The 13435-nt window shown below is 51.3% G+C and overlaps 8 protein-coding genes across 8 annotated transcripts; 3 read left to right on the forward strand and 5 right to left on the reverse strand.

Moving 5' to 3' along the window:
- The first annotated feature begins 757 nt into the window (after positions 1–757).
- On the forward strand, positions 758–2977 carry P170DRAFT_432402 (mitochondrial distribution and morphology protein 34). The gene is made up of 2 exons (XM_024848254.1): positions 758–1180; positions 1246–2977. Exons 1-2 carry the CDS (start codon positions 846–848, stop codon positions 2600–2602), a joined length of 1692 nt encoding a protein of 563 aa, XP_024710126.1. The 5' UTR covers positions 758–845; the 3' UTR covers positions 2603–2977.
- A 71-nt stretch (positions 2978–3048) lies between these two features.
- P170DRAFT_432403 (CCDC47 family protein) lies at positions 3049–5041 on the forward strand. The gene is made up of 3 exons (XM_024848255.1): positions 3049–3252; positions 3348–4218; positions 4272–5041. The coding sequence occupies exons 1-3, from the start codon at positions 3186–3188 to the stop codon at positions 4645–4647; spliced, it is 1314 nt and encodes a 437-aa protein (XP_024710127.1). The 5' UTR covers positions 3049–3185; the 3' UTR covers positions 4648–5041.
- A 288-nt stretch (positions 5042–5329) lies between these two features.
- Positions 5330–6280, forward strand: P170DRAFT_374232 (chitin deacetylase). Its single transcript, XM_024845281.1, has 3 exons — positions 5330–5550; positions 5643–6007; positions 6077–6280. Exons 1-3 carry the CDS (start codon positions 5363–5365, stop codon positions 6127–6129), a joined length of 606 nt encoding a protein of 201 aa, XP_024710128.1. The 5' UTR covers positions 5330–5362; the 3' UTR covers positions 6130–6280.
- Positions 6281–6918: 638 nt separating this feature from the next.
- P170DRAFT_470267 (uncharacterized protein) lies at positions 6919–7259 on the reverse strand (the record flags this gene model as incomplete). Its single annotated transcript, XM_024852732.1, has 2 exons — positions 6919–7044; positions 7110–7259. 2 exons carry the CDS (start codon positions 7257–7259, stop codon positions 6919–6921), a joined length of 276 nt encoding a protein of 91 aa, XP_024710129.1.
- Positions 7260–7917: 658 nt separating this feature from the next.
- On the reverse strand, positions 7918–8637 carry P170DRAFT_505510 (uncharacterized protein; the record flags this gene model as incomplete). Its single annotated transcript, XM_024854294.1, has 4 exons — positions 8449–8637; positions 8260–8367; positions 8072–8164; positions 7918–7992 (listed from the first exon to the last, which is right to left on the reverse strand). Exons 1-4 carry the CDS (start codon positions 8602–8604, stop codon positions 7918–7920), a joined length of 432 nt encoding a protein of 143 aa, XP_024710130.1. The 5' UTR covers positions 8605–8637.
- Positions 8638–10237: 1600 nt separating this feature from the next.
- Positions 10238–10587, reverse strand: P170DRAFT_470269 (uncharacterized protein; the record flags this gene model as incomplete). The annotated part of the gene is made up of 2 exons (XM_024852733.1): positions 10238–10249; positions 10321–10587. 2 exons carry the CDS (start codon positions 10585–10587, stop codon positions 10238–10240), a joined length of 279 nt encoding a protein of 92 aa, XP_024710131.1.
- A 72-nt stretch (positions 10588–10659) lies between these two features.
- P170DRAFT_25755 (uncharacterized protein) lies at positions 10660–11083 on the reverse strand. Its single transcript, XM_024843059.1, has one exon. It carries the CDS (start codon positions 11050–11052, stop codon positions 10729–10731), a length of 324 nt encoding a protein of 107 aa, XP_024710132.1. The 5' UTR covers positions 11053–11083; the 3' UTR covers positions 10660–10728.
- Positions 11084–11554: 471 nt separating this feature from the next.
- On the reverse strand, positions 11555–13272 carry P170DRAFT_398617 (nucleoside transmembrane transporter FUN26). Its single transcript, XM_024846232.1, has 2 exons — positions 12985–13272; positions 11555–12921 (listed from the first exon to the last, which is right to left on the reverse strand). Exons 1-2 carry the CDS (start codon positions 13161–13163, stop codon positions 11715–11717), a joined length of 1386 nt encoding a protein of 461 aa, XP_024710133.1. The 5' UTR covers positions 13164–13272; the 3' UTR covers positions 11555–11714.
- Between the last annotated feature and the right edge of the window lie 163 nt (positions 13273–13435).

The following is a 13435-nucleotide window of genomic DNA, read 5'->3' on the forward strand; positions in this document are numbered from 1 at the left end:
CGTCTATTCAAGTATTGGTTAGCTACTGTCAGCAGTAGATGTCAATCATTAAGGGGCGTCAGTCGTGCAGCTGATCAACATGCCCCATACTGTTTTGGGCTTCTGAGCACCGAGTCAGTCAAGAGTAAACAAAAAGTCGAAGGCAGCTCCAGTTCAACTGGACGAGGGTTGGCATTGGCTGAATTCCCAAGCAACTACCTCATTGCGAAGATCATAGGCAGGTTTCGCCAGAGTTTAACTGCCGGATAGTTGAAAGTCTGGACGGGGAAGAGAACGAAGGGAAGTCGGAGGAGATCGGACAGAGTGACGTAAGGACTAACTCTTGCACTAAGGACTCCTCTAGTAGCTGCCTTTTACCCGCCTCTTTTTTTTTTTTTTTTTTTTTTTTCTCGCCTCTTCCCCGGGCCTTTCGACAAAAGACCACGGGGTAAGGAAGACGCCAGAAAAGAACTCGAAATATTCTAGATCAAATGTGAATTCTCTGCATTAATTAACCCGCATTATCTGTACTGTAGTTGTAATTAATGAGCTGGTCCAGCGCATCTCGTGTGTCGCGGCGATCACGCGAGGGCCGACCGGCGGGTGACCCTCGGGAAGACATTTCTTTCCTTCATCCCGTCCTTTTCTTTCTCTTCCTCGTCTTCCGGCTTATCGTCGCTTCACCCCCCTCTTTCTCCCCGCTGGATTCCCCGTATTTCGCCTGTCTTTCTTCACCTGTTCGAACTCCCTCGCCGGATTTCTCTCCTTCGATGGTTTTGGCGCCCGTCGACCGCTCCCCCGTCTGTCCTTGACGCCCTGCGGGTTTCGCCCCAGATTTTACCCCCGTCGATTCTCAATGACTGGTAATGGCGTTCAACTTCAACTGGTCGCCGCTCATGGCGGACGCGAGTTTCTACACTCGCGCCCAGGATCTCTTAACCGCCGCCCTGAATAAATCGCCCAAACCCCCCATCATCGTCGACGACATCATCGTCACCGAACTGAATCTCGGCTCCATGCCGCCCGACCTGGAAATCCTGGAAATCGGTGACCTGGCCGAGGATCGCTTTCGAGGCATCTTCAAGATGTCCTACACCGGCGACGCGTTTCTGACCCTGAAAACCCGGGTTCAGGCGAACCCGCTCAACACCTATCTCTTCACAAGGCCGTCTTTTGCGTCGCCGTTGCCGTTGGCCGCAGCGTAAGTCGCATGATTCGCTCCCTGCCTTGCGCTCCGTTGCTAACACTGCTCCCTTGATGCGATAGGACTCCTTTGACGATCCCTCTCCAAATCACCCTCTCCGACTTCAAACTCTCCGGTTTCGTTATCCTAGTCTTCTCCAAGCAAAAAGGAATCACCGTCGTTTTTCGCAACGACCCCCTCGAATCGCTCAAGGTTTCGTCGACATTCGACTCCATCCCCTTTGTGCGTGACTTTCTGCAAAAAGAAATCGAGGGTCAGCTGCGCATCCTGTTCATGGACGAGCTACCCGCCATCATACATCGACTATCCCTTCGCTTATGGGTCCCCGAATACCGCATGGGGGAGGAAGCGCAAAACCGCGCCGACGACAACGCCGCTACCGAAGGCCCGGGTCAAGATCCGCTGGCCAGCCCTCCTCAGGATCCCGTCGATGCTCAAGGAAATGCCTTGAATGACTCGGATATTGCCTCCCTTTCGCTCGATTCGTCCGTCGAGACCCATTCCTTGTTCTCGCAGAAGAACCTCCTGCGACTGGCTACTCTCACGGACTCGCAACGCACGTTATCGCTCTTTACCCCCTCGATCCAAGAAGTGGTGTACCGCGCATGGACATCGCCATCCGACCAGGGTGACGGAAATGGAAGCGTGGTGTCTCCATTGAGCCCCGTCCTCTCGCGCACCCAGTCCCACGTTGGCAGCATGTCTTCCTTCCAAGACAATGCTAGCATGGTATCAGCACATAGTCGGTCTTCTGCCTCGACCCACGCCTTCAGCAGTTACGGTCTGAGCCTCGGAGCCGGTCGCCATTCGAAGGCCCACTCTAGGAAGCGCAAGAAGCGCGTCGTGGATTTGCGCCGGCCCAAGGTTTCGGACGAATCGGCAAGTGTTAGCGATGAAAGCGCTTTTACCGAAACCACCAGCGCGCCGTCCGTGTGCTCGGCTCCGCTCCCCGTTGTCAGCGAACAGCCTGACGACCCGGTAACGCCTCCCTTGTCTCCGGACAGCGATCTTCAACTTCCGACGATCCCCGAGCGTCATCGCACCAGCCTTTCCCGCCCTGCGCCTCGTCGCAATATTGCAGCAGAGATGCTGCGCGAGCCTGGAGAGTCTTCTTCAGCGCCCACGAGACATGGAGATGTTGACGCAACTCCTCGAGCTACCGTGCGTCCTCACGGTGCTTCTCGACGCAACAGCCAGAAGCAAGAGACTGAAACATCTCGGCAATTGCCCTCTACCATTCTTCCCTTTACTGAAGAAAAGCCTGGGACTGGTGCCGTCGACCAAGCCTTGGTGGAAAGGCTGGCGGGAGAAATTGCCCGTCGCATGCGAGACGAAAAGTTGATGCCCAACAGCTCTTGCAGTCCCTTCTGGGGTCGTGCCAACCATGAGGACTCTCCTCCGCCGGCCTACGGCCAGTGAAACTCCCACGATGAAGAACCTACCGGTTCTTAGCCACTCCTTATCTTTCTTATCTTTCTTCGTTCTTTACTCCAGCGAGTCTGGGCTCTTTTCTTACTAATGACCGATACGACCTCGATTTTAATCCTTGCACCCCTGTGATTCTTGTTTTCGACCTTCGATCTTTCGACCAAATTGTGACTTTCAGCGAGACTAGATACTGTACATTGTTTTTCTTTTTTCTTCCGGTGTATCCTAAAAAATCTGCTGGCGTTGTTTGTGTTTTTGTGCGGATACCACTTCGCTCGTTTTTTTTGTGTGATATATTTGGGACTTGGGTGGTATCCAGGAATAGGCTTTAGTGAACATATAACTAATCGTTCTTTATCATTGTGATTCTACTTAACTCCTTAGTTATTTCATTTCTCTGTAATCTTTAGTCTTGGCGTGGAGGCGGCCGCACTAGCGCCAAGTCGGTCCCCATCGCTTTTGCGACGAACGTCAATTCGCCTCTCCCTTCTCTTTCTTTCTCCTCCCGCCACGTTGTCAACCCCGGACGGTTTAGGAGCCTGCTGTCTGAACCTCCCTCCTTTTCCCTTTCGTCATGGCGAACTTGCTTAAGAATGTGTTCGGTGGCTCCCAGCCATCGGGTGCAGCCAAGGTTGAGGATGGTAAGTCCCGCAGCAATTGACTGACACCCAGGCACGTCAGCATCGGCCGAACCTGGGGTAATTGGATCATCTCAATTGACTTGCATCATCAACAGACTTCGCCGACTTCGTGAGCGCTCCGAACCCGTCTCCTGCCTCTATCGTGGCCTCTTCGGCCTCCCCGGTGCCGGCGTTCAACACCCAGGGCGTCGGAGCTGGCGTCCCGTATACGAAATGGTACCGGGTGTGGGAGCGGACGTCGCCCAAGGACTTCATCCAGGAGGCCATGGTGGCGCCCATCATCCTGCTGATTGTCGTCTTCCATCTCTGGGGTACGCGGAAGAACCGACGCAAGGCCCGGGACTGGGCCCAGGCTCACGCATCCGCCCTTCACAGCGAATTCGCCGTCGTGGGCTTCAACGGCGCCCAGAAGTCGGAGGATGTCGCCTCGGAGCTGATTTCCCCGGACTCCTTGTTGAAGGAGAAGACCCCCCAGGAGTTTACCTCGTACGCTACCGGCCGACAGAACGTGGCTTTCGTGGACATCGCGGTCAAGCTGCCCAAGCGCTACAACCCCGTCACCTACTGGATGGACTTGGTCTTCGGTTTCCTGTTCGACAGCTGGCAGGCGCCCACCGAGACATTCGAGGCCGTTGCGTATACTTTTGATGGCAAGGAGAAGGACGTGGTTCCCGTTCCTGCCCAGGACACTTCCTCTCTCAAGGTCAACAACTCGACCTACGACAGCTTTATCTGGGCCGTTGTGCATAAGAACCATATGCGCCAGTTCCGTAATGATCGCTACGACGCTTCGATGACTTTCACCAGGGACAATGCCAAGCTCCCCCAGTGGGTCACTGTGATGACTGAGAGTGCCGAGATCACCGACGCTCTTCTTACCCCGGAATTGATCCAGGCCATTGAGAAGGCCGGCGAGGATTTCAAGTACCTGATTGTCACGGACCAGCCTACGGACAAGCCTCTGAAGTGAGTCATCTGCCCTGGTTTGACCTTTTGATGATAGTCTAATCGTTTCCCAGGATCGAGGAAACTACCCCTAGAAAGCGCATTCAAGTCTGCACGAGCCTTCCTTCTTCTGCCTCCGGATATGCCTCTACGCTGCCCCTGTTCACTCAGTTCCTCCGCTTTGCCGACAAGCTTGTGGCCTCGGCTCACTTCCGTGCTGAGGTGCTGCGCAAGGTCCGAAACGCCCGCGAGGAGGAAATCAAGAAGCTCCGTCGCGTGGATGAAGAGGAAAAGGCCGAAGAGCGCAAGTTGGCCGCCGAGAAGATCAAGAAGGAGGAGCGTGAACGTCTCCTGCGTGGCATGAGCGCCGACGAGCAGCGCAAGTTCCTCGATCGGGAGCGCGAGAAGGGACAGCGCCGTTCCATGAAGCGGTACACCAAGAAGGGTTAAACTTGCTCCGAACCAGACGAAGGAAGGAGAATCAAGGCGCGGTGGATGAAAAGCGATCGGCTTGTAATGCTACTTTGGCATACCTTCATGTATCATGTATTCCTAATCTATTTTGGTGAGTGTCTGGGCGGATCAGGATGTTAATATTGATTGTGTGGACGATTACCTTGTCTTCTGCTTAGAAGTGCAGAACTATCGAATTGATGCGTTGATTATGGTTACGTTTTCGCGAGTGTCTGGCAGAACTTTCCCTCAGTCTTACTTTCTTTCTCTTCCATCCCTCCTTCCTTTCGGGTCCATCGGACTTCACTTGAACTTCAACTCTCGGGTTTGACACGACCCTAATCATCATGCCTGGATCAATGTACTCATTCTAATTAAACCCCATTCATACGCATCGATGATGGCGTCCACTCATTTCTTCCCCCTAGTTATCCTTACCCTCGTCACTCTCTTTGCCTCCGTGAGTTTTGCCTCCCCGATGGTGATCATGGCCACGCATCCTCTCAGAAACTCTACATTCCATATCCCAGTCGAATATGGCGTCCCACCATACACAAATGCAACCGCGGTGGAAGTTCTCGACCCCAGCGATCGAACCCATCCAGACGATAACTGGACTCTCCCCGGCCCTCCTGATCTTGGTCACGCACCATCCTCGAACCACACCACGCCAAAGACAGTCCCAGTAGGCACCGTGATCACGGCCTGCACAATGCCTGGCACTATCGCCCTGACCTTTGACGACGGGCCGTCGCACCACACTCCTAAACTGCTCGACCTGCTATCGGAATACGGCGTCCGCGCTACGTTCTTTGTCAATGGCTACCATCTCGAGCATAACGGGCATGCGGAGTACCTAAAGCGAGCAAGCGAGGAGGGTCATCAGATTGCGTCTCATACGTATATTCCCTCTTTTATTGGTTTAACGAGCTCATACACCACCCTTGGGCCTAATTGAACGAGTAAGAAGCTAACATGACAAACCCACCTAGATACGACCACCCCCAACTCCCCTCCCTCGACTACGACGGCGTCTACGAGCAAATGACCCGCCTCAGCTCTAAAATCCGCGACATCATCGGCGTGGCGCCGACCTACATGCGGCCGCCGTATCTAGAAGTCAACGACCTGGTTCTCAGCGTTCTCGGCGACCTTGGGTATCGTGTGATCTTGGCCAGCATTGACACCAAGGACTACGAGCACAACACGCCGTGGCTGATTGATCGCAGCTACGAGCGGTTTGTTGATGAACTGGAAGCGGGCGGGACGATCGTGCTGGCGCATGATACGCATCGGCAGACGGTTGAGACGCTGACCAAGGCGATGCTGGAGGGGGCGAAGATGAGGGGGCTGAAGGGTGGGTTTTAACTTTGTGTTTCTGGACGAAGTGTGTGAATGGGACGGGATTGCTAACAAGGTGCTATAGTTGTTACCGTGGGCGAGTGCTTGGGCGAGTCGGAACGGCTGTGGTATCGTTGATGGTGGAGGGGGCTCAGAGTCCATTGGATATACATATCCCAACTTGGTCGTTTTGCCAGGTTTGCTCCTTGGTGGTATCGTTAAACTGGATTGGTTCGAGTGTATATTGTTAGCCTGTCTGCTGTCTTGCGCTGTCAATGTAACGGTAGAGGAGGTGTTGATCTAGTGGATCCCCTGGTGCTTGATCCACTGACTAGAAACACCGACATGGTTACGGTCTGAACTTGCTTTCTTCGTAGGTTTTGTATAGCATCGAGCTGGTATGTCATGGATATGTCATTTGGCTCTAGATATTGACACCTCTCAACCTTGGATTCGATTCGGTCCGACCCGACGACAACTCTATACAGTCCCAGATTTCTACCCTCCTCCTTCCCTCCCAGCAGTGCCCACGTCTATCCGAATATTTATCCTCGGAGTAATTTATGCATATAGATTTCAAACAAGCCTTTGCATTTACATCACAGCACAGGAAAACCTAACAGGAGAAAACCTATACCAAGGCCGACTTCTGGCCAACCACCGGGTACACCTCGCATAAGGCCAAATGCCTCGTCCGTCCCAAGACCAAGGCGATATCGAAAAAGTGACACGATAACATAAATCCCTCCTCCTGGTCCGATGTTAGTCCCGTCCAAGGCCATCGCAAGATGAAATCCGCTCACGGAATCAGCGCTGGCTGGGAGGACAGCCAGCTTATCGTATCGTCTACAGCAGCATCGGACTAGTTCGGGACACAGTCGAGCGGTCCATCATTCTATGCACGGCGTTCAACCCGTTAACACTTCTTCAACTGGCGAAGGGGAGGGAGCGCTTTACCCCCTCGATGAAATCATAATGCTGCCCGGCAGGACAAGGGCTGGATTGTCGTTTCGCCGCCGAATGGTCTACCACGCAGCCACCGACCTCATCATCCTAAAAGGCCCCGGTCGGTCGTTAGCACGCTATGCAGCATATGGGCTGATGGGCGGGTTCCTCACCCCATCGGGATACTCCCACACCGTGCCGGGGGGACAGACGCCCTCTTGTCTCTTCGCGGGGATATTGGCCGTGCCGGCTCTGGCGGGTGCTGGGGCGGCGACTGCGAGCGCGGCGAGGAAGGAGGCTGAGAAGATGATCGAGAGCTTCATGGTGGGTGGTGGAGGAATCACTAGTTGGAGTGGAGAGGGAAGAAGACTGGCGGAGTGAAGAGTGGGTATTTATCACAATCTATTGCCTGGATATGTAACCACTTTGGCTCAGCTGAGAAGAGAAAGAACAGCAAGGGATATTATCTATGAATGGTATTGGTCCAAATGGCAATGCAACTATCCTAAGCTGCTTTATGTATGGAGCACTCCTCTTGGAGAAATCTTGCCAAGATATCAATACACTCTAGAGAAGCCCCTTGCTGGGAGGGTAGAGGCGGTGGGTCTACTGATTTCAGTACAGTCTGTCTATGTCTGATATTAGAGTGAATACTTGATCCATCATGCTATAGCAAGACACGGCTAATCCAATATTGATACGAGGTAGTATAAAGAGATATGCATGCGTATGTACTTGAATGACTCTCTACAATCCTTGCCCTGTAAATGATATTTCTTAACGCTTGCTATATACAGGATCTGTAATTATAGAACATGATCAGGTCACCATTAAACACCCTGTCCAGTATCACCTCGTTCAGACCAAGTGCTAAGGCTTCACATCTATTGGAGACATACCCAGTATACCTATTATCACCCAGGTTCCGGTTCCGGATGATAACGAAGACCGGCAGACAGTCTTAAAGTACTAAGAGAATATTTATTTCTCTTCCTCCTGTTGGCGCTTAGCGTGCTCAGTCTCCTCCTGGACCTCCGAACAACGACCTTGCTCGCCCTATCCCAAACCGCCTCGTTAGCACTATATCTCTTATCGAATGCCAACGAAAGACAAGCAAAATAAATCAATCACTCACCTCACCAACCCACTCTGACCCAGGAGGACAGACCGACTGCTCCTGTCCCTCCTCGGGAGTGGTGTCCTTCGCGCAATAACCGACATCATTCTCCTATCCGACGCCGGGCCAGTCAGTACAGACACTCCAGTGTCACAATCGCCATCGCAATCGCAATCGTTCGAGGTCGAGAAAAAAGAATCACTTACATCCAGCTCGAGATGCTGCCCCTCAGGACATTCCCCGTCCTCGGGAAGGTCTCGTTTCTCAGCAGACCCGGTACTGTGGTCGACCACACAACCGCCGACTTCGTCGTCCTGTGCGGATCCAACGCCCGGATGGTTAGCACCCCCCGTAATCTATAGCGTAAAGGAAAGGGTGGTAAGAGAATGTCTTACCCCGTTGGGATACTCCCAGACAGTTCCGGGCGGGCATTGTCCTTCTCCCCCTTCTCGTTTTTCGGGCAGGTTGGCTTGGCCGGCTCTGGCGGGTGCCGGGGCGGCGACTGCAAGGGCAGCGAGGAACGAGGCGGAGAAGATAGTCGAAAGCTTCATCGTGGGTTGGTTGGTTGGAAATTGGGTTGGAAATTGGATTGAAGAGTTGATATTTGAGTTTTGGGGAATTGAAGAACTTGATGGATTAAAGAATGAAACAACGCAGGAGAAGAGAGTGGTATTTATAGTCGGATTGTAAGGGCCTTTTGCCAAGCTATACGTGCACTTCAGCTCAGCTCAGCTCCGTAGACATGCCAGATGAGAGTACCTGGATATTATCTGTCAAAATGCCCTGTCATAGAGGCAATGCGATACTACGTCACGGATCCAGAGCACTGCCATTGAGAAACGTACCAAGACTGCATACGCAATGTCGTTCTAGATAGAAGCGATGCCCCTTGCAGGGAGGGTAAAAGTCATGGCGATTGGTTTACTAAGTCCAGCGCAGTGGTTCTGCATATGATATTGCCCGAGATACTGAATCAGAACGGAGTGGGAAGAGTAACCGAACGGCACTGCGGATGTCGATGTCAGTAGCAGCACCTAGGCTGCAAATGAAGTAGAGTGAATATGCAATTAGCTTAGCATGGTGACTGCTGACAGCGCTATTGGATATTGCTCGGGTGTCGGAATCAAACCTAAAAGGACACAGCTCAAAGAATTACTCAGTAAGCCTGTAGCTGAGAATATGCGGTAGATTAACGTCATAAATATGAGTAACAGCATTCATATAAGCAAGGGCTGAGAACTTAAGATACAGAAAGTGATCTGTGTCACTGTACCTGCCTGCCAAGTTATTGATATGTCATATAGTTCAGTAAGTACGGGGTAGTTGAATGACGGATCAATGTCGCTCCCTAGCCAGTAAACTGACTTCTTTCTTGGGCGTGTCAATGTGATTGTTCATGTATGGGTTGTCGAAAGATCATCTTTTTGTTCGATGTATATGTATATTTGTGGGGAAATTCAGATCCATATACCTCAAGTTGGTAAGTTGGTAAATTAAAGTAAGCTGAAGCTGTGGCTGAGCGCCTGTCTATCTACTAACTATGTATGAATGTACGGAGTACTCAGTGGGAATCAACTCATTGTATACGGGATTCTTCTTTTACTAGAAAAGACATACCAACTTGACATTTAACCACTAGGCAAGCCGGTGTAGCCTATATCTATCCAAACCCGACCAGTTAGTATATGGAATTATAGGTACTATCTCCGGCACTGCTCAGAGAAAAGGCCCAAATGCCAACCAAAGACTTTCATTCCTACTCTTCCTCCTCTCGGCCAAGAAAAGCATTGAGCTAATCCAACACACAATACAGCGAGCCATCATCGTATTTAAAGCCAGCTAGTTTGCATGTATTTGGGGTATTGTAAGAGATAATAAGCAGAGAAGGTGAAGTTCTTATATATCTACGATTACCTTTCGATTTTGGGTCATATTATCGTCAGACACCCTGCAGGTATGATATCACCTTGACTAGATGCTAGGGATTGGTAAATATCTGCAGAATACACGCCGTAGTAATGAAGTATATACAAGATCCAAATTAAGCCTTTGCATTTACATTGTACCACGTTGAAACCTATACCGAGATTTGAAGCTTCGTGACCCTTCAAGAAGTCCACATTTTACTTATCCCATCCATTTACTAAACAGTAGAAAGTACTAGCCTGTGATATCTTCACAATATCAATGTCCTTGCTGTGAATTTATCGAAGACCCGACTCGTTAGCTCATACTCTATCCCCTATTCCAGGCAACAAAGGACTTACAGAAGCAATTAACTCCAAAAGATCCTCAGGCTCTTGACGCTTAACGGGGCCCCTCACACACTTGACGGTACCCGGATAGTCAGTATACATCATGTCCAGCGTCGATAGGAGAATCCCAGAGCCACTTACGAGACCGGAAACCTCATCCTGACCAGCAGGACAAGGCCCCCCCTGCCGCTTAATGACCTGGGGCTGGGGCTCTGCGGCGGGCGCTGCCACCGCAATAGTAGCAAAGAAAGCCGCGGAGAAGACGGTTGAGAATTTCATGGTGATTTGATTTGAGCTGTCTAGGGTGTAGGGAGGTTGGAGAGTGAAGACCTGGTTTAAAGGAAAGAGTAGCTGACATTTAACAGATTCATCTGCCCAATTACTCCGTAGCTCTTAAATAAGGAAGTAATATCCAATACCTTAGGAGATATTACAGATCTGTATTCCTGTCCTTGTGTGCAGAACAATCAACATGATCTTAGCCTTACCTATAACTCCATAGCAGCAATACTGCGGAGTATTCCGCCTTGTTTTTGAACCCTCACCAACGCTGTGTGACGATGATATACCCCTCCACATGATCTCCAGGATAAAAAGCCCGATAATGCATACCAGATAACGAGAGGTCGGCCCCTTGCAGAGATAAAACGCGGTATACTGAATCCAGCGCTGCTTTTCCGCTGGATGACATTGTGAGCAGAGCCCGAACAGTAAGGAGATGGCGAGAAGTAGCACAACAAGCATGTTTAATTAAGATAGCTGTACCTGAGGAGGCCTGACAGCTTACAGTATGTATAAAAAGGAGCTTAAAAGCGTGTTGTGGCACCTTTATATACAGAATTATTAGCTAACTGCTTTTATCTACTAGATAAATGAAGAAGATTCCAGATTCCAGTTTAGGTTTACATCCAATCAGTATAGCGACTGGGGTGAATTCTCCTTGCATACTGCTAGATGCACCAGGGATATAAGACAAACAGCAGCAGTAGATTAGGAACGGAATATAGAGAAGATAAGAATATAAACTTACCTAATTAAGCATAGTCACAGCTGGCAGGGCTATTAGATATTGCTCAACCTAAATGAAGCCTGAACAGATAACACCGTAAGGGCTAGTTAGACTCTAGTCGAGAATGTTTAATAAAAGTGATGAATTTAATGAAGGATTATTCACCGAAATAGATAGGAATGTGTTTTGAGCGGGAATTCAGGTATCAAAGTCGAGACAGTAGATCCAGAGATATCTAAATGAGCTTTATATCTAGCTAGCGCGATGTCGAAGCAACCATCTACCCAGAATGTGCTATATGAAAATCAATTAATCAAACCAGTCCAATCTATATCCAAGACATTCTTCAAACGCCTAGCTATATAACTGATGCTATGTATGTTTGTATGTTATAGATCTATGCACTCGAAACCCCGAAACTCAACAGACTCCCGGCAGTCAAACCTCCCACCAACATCAATCCCATAAACGCTCCCGTCGGCTCCCTTTCATCCTCCGAGACCCAGTGCCCCGCACCCATCATGCAACTGCTCCCGAGATACCCGTTCGAAACACCGAAAAGGAGCTGCACAATGACCAGGTAGAAGAAATCACTAGGCACCGACGCCCCGCGACCACGGATGTTGCAGAGGAGATAGAGCGGAATGAATGCGACACGGGCGATGGAGAGACAGAATAGGGCCCAGGGGCGGTGGGCGAGAGAAATGGAGGGAATGAGAACGAGCATGCGGCCGACGAGGTCGCCGACGTTCCAGAAGAAAAAGCCCAGTGGGATGAAGATGGGAGAGTCGAAGATGCGAGAGCGGGTGGAGGGGTCGCGCACCGACTCGATCTCTGCGGTGAACACGGGGAAGGTCATGGTAACGGCGTAGCAGAGGAAGATGGCCAGGGCCATGAGGCGGAGTTTGCGGAAGAGGGTGAGCAGGCCAACGGTTTTGGTGGGGTGGTCCGAGTGATGGTCGGCGTCTTCGGGGGGAGAAGTACGGTTTGGATGGTCGTCCTGGAAGAGGTCGGATCTCAAGAGGGGAGTGGATGAGCGGCGCTTGACCAGAGAAAGGAAGGCGAGTAGCGCTGAGAAGGAGACCACGGTAGCGGTGATGAAGTAGACGAAGGCGGATGTGGACGATTCCTGCGGTGTTTCTTCAGGTTGATCGCCCTTTCTCTGCGGCACGGCGAGAACGGAGAGGATCTGAACGATGCACGGCAAAACACCAGCAACGCCTTGACCGGCCATAATGGCCTGAGTATACTCCTCCCTCCCGAACCCGGAGACATAAGCGAAGACGCCGTTCTGGTTGATTCCCGTCGCCAAACTAGCCCCAAAGACCATCACCATGAGGAAGCCAAAGTAGGTGCTCACGGAGACATGCTTCGCGATGATGGTCGAGAACGCCAGCAAGGTGAACACGGCGATGTTGATGAGCAGCGAGATGCTTATACGTCTCGGGTACGAGGCATCCTTCTGGAGCTTTGCGAGGATATACACCGAGCCCAGGTTTGTGATGGTGGACACGGTCAAGATGGAGGATTGGTAGTGGGTAGCTGCCCAGTCGTCCGATTGGAAACGATGATAGAAGTACGGGGCGGCGGCAAGGAACATGTTCCTGATGAAGATAGCGTTAGAAAGGCTCCTCCAGGGATGAAGCATGTTGGAGCTCGGGACCTACCACGCCCACAGCATCGAGACCCCCAGGATAAAGAACACCGCATATTCGAACCGGGAGAAGGGAGGGGCCGGCTGATGCTCTGAGATAGACTGATGATCCTCATCGTCGGGGTAGGCGGGTTGCTCGATAGGCTCATACTCCGGCGGAGGAGTAGCCGCCCATTTTCGGATGCGATCCATAATTTTGGTAGTTGAAAAGAGCAGAGTCCCTTACCGAAAGAATAGAGGGACCGTGGAGAGAAAGAACTCAGGCCATGGTTGAAAGTCGACGGAGGACAGGTAGTTGTCGAGGGAGAAGCGGAGGGCAAGTCATCTGAGGCCGATAAGACGGGAGAAGCAAGGATCGCCAAGGCGGGTGGGTCACGTTGGCATCGTCATCGACACGACGGAGTCTGAGCCAGCTATACATACGGACTGTACATTGTCACCACTGAGTTATTATGTTAGATTGA

This window comes from Aspergillus steynii (assembly GCF_002849105.1).
Source record: "Aspergillus steynii IBT 23096 chromosome Unknown P170scaffold_1, whole genome shotgun sequence".
Classification (NCBI taxonomy): Eukaryota; Fungi; Ascomycota; class Eurotiomycetes; order Eurotiales; family Aspergillaceae; genus Aspergillus; species Aspergillus steynii.